Source organism: Haplochromis burtoni, unplaced genomic scaffold, assembly GCF_018398535.1.
Source record: "Haplochromis burtoni strain Fernald_Lab_line unplaced genomic scaffold, NCSU_Asbu1 Contig_414, whole genome shotgun sequence".
NCBI lineage: Eukaryota > Metazoa > Chordata > Actinopteri > Cichliformes > Cichlidae > Haplochromis > Haplochromis burtoni.
Genome location: NW_024582775.1, coordinates 33,980 through 35,246, shown reverse-complemented (window position 1 = coordinate 35,246; position 1,267 = coordinate 33,980). Strand labels below are relative to the sequence as shown.

At 39.9% G+C, this 1,267-nt stretch overlaps 1 protein-coding gene across 2 annotated transcripts in view; it reads left to right on the top strand.

The window, feature by feature from the left end:
* The window catches only part of si:ch211-250c4.3 (uncharacterized protein LOC100535981 homolog), a 36,399-nt gene that overhangs the window by 30,750 nt on the left and 4,382 nt on the right, over positions 1-1,267 (top strand). For both annotated transcript variants that reach the window (XM_005945639.3, XM_042213074.1), the window contains exon 4: positions 375-537. In XM_005945639.3, coding sequence (XP_005945701.1) covers positions 375-537 — 163 coding nt within the window. The remainder of the gene's footprint in view (positions 1-374; positions 538-1,267) is intronic.

Below are 1,267 nucleotides of genomic sequence, written 5' to 3'. Positions count from 1 at the left end.
GGGGCTCGAACTGGCAACCTTCCGATTACAAGACGAACGCCCAACTCTTGACCTTTGGCCCTTGCTGCTCTCTCTCACCTCTGTAATGTCTGTCCAACAAAGACAAAGTCCTCAAAAATAATGTTAAAAGAAACCATTAATCGTACAAGTGCTGTGCCTGTTCTTTGGTCCCATGATGCACATTAGCAACAACATCCAAATTACACATCCTACTGTATCATCATATATGATCTGCATTACGTGGAGTAAAATTCTAAAGCAATTAACATCATTTTTATTTAAAACTACGTTCAAAATCAGTTTTTCAGCTGTTGATCACTTTCTTTTGTAATGAAAATTTCATGACACATTTTCTTCTTCTCTGCTTTTTCCAGGACTTCTTCAAAGACTACTGCAGCTGTGGTGCAGCCAGTTTAGCCTTCCAGGATTTCCAGAAAACGCAATCCAGAGATGAGTTTTCATCGCCCAGTGGAACTCTCTCAGACCTGTCAGCCGTTCCAGAGGTCACACAGCACCCACTCATATCGACCGGTGGAGGTAATCCTACCAGAGCACCTGGAGAAAACACACAAAAGCACCCGCAATCTCTACAAGGCTGCTAGATTCAATCCCAGTATCTTCTTGTAGTGAATAAATAGTGATTCATGAGAGGACTACCTGACATTTATTCCACAACATCTTGTGCAGTAACAGTGATTGCTGTTATGTTTGTAACTAATATACAAAACATCGCACTGATGTAAATCCATAAAATCCAAAATCTGATATGAGATAAAACAGGCATAAACAAACATTGGTACAGAGTGCTGGAGTTACATCACAACTTCACCATCAAGTATCATTGAACACGTTTGCAAACTTCATGTAATTTTGCACATGTAGTTGTAAATGTACATAACATGCTGACAGCACAGCACGCTGGCAAATCTTTCACGGTGCAGCGTTTAAAATCTCACCACTAAACGTAGACTGTAGACCGTGGCCGGCCTGTGTTTCTACTCGTGTTTGTGGGAAATATTTTCTAACACTAGACTTTTACATATTTCAATAGTAGAAACACAAACTAATAAATCAGGAATAAAAAAACTGATGTGTCAATTAAAGATTTTGCAGTATTTTATGTTTTTAACCTGAGGCATCTCAAAAAAGTCTGGCTGCTGTTCATCAGGTACCATATCACCCTATTAGAGCACTTCGCTCTCGCTCTGCAGGCCTACTTGTTGTTCCTAGAGTATTTAAAGTAGAATGGGAGGCAGAGCCTTCAGTT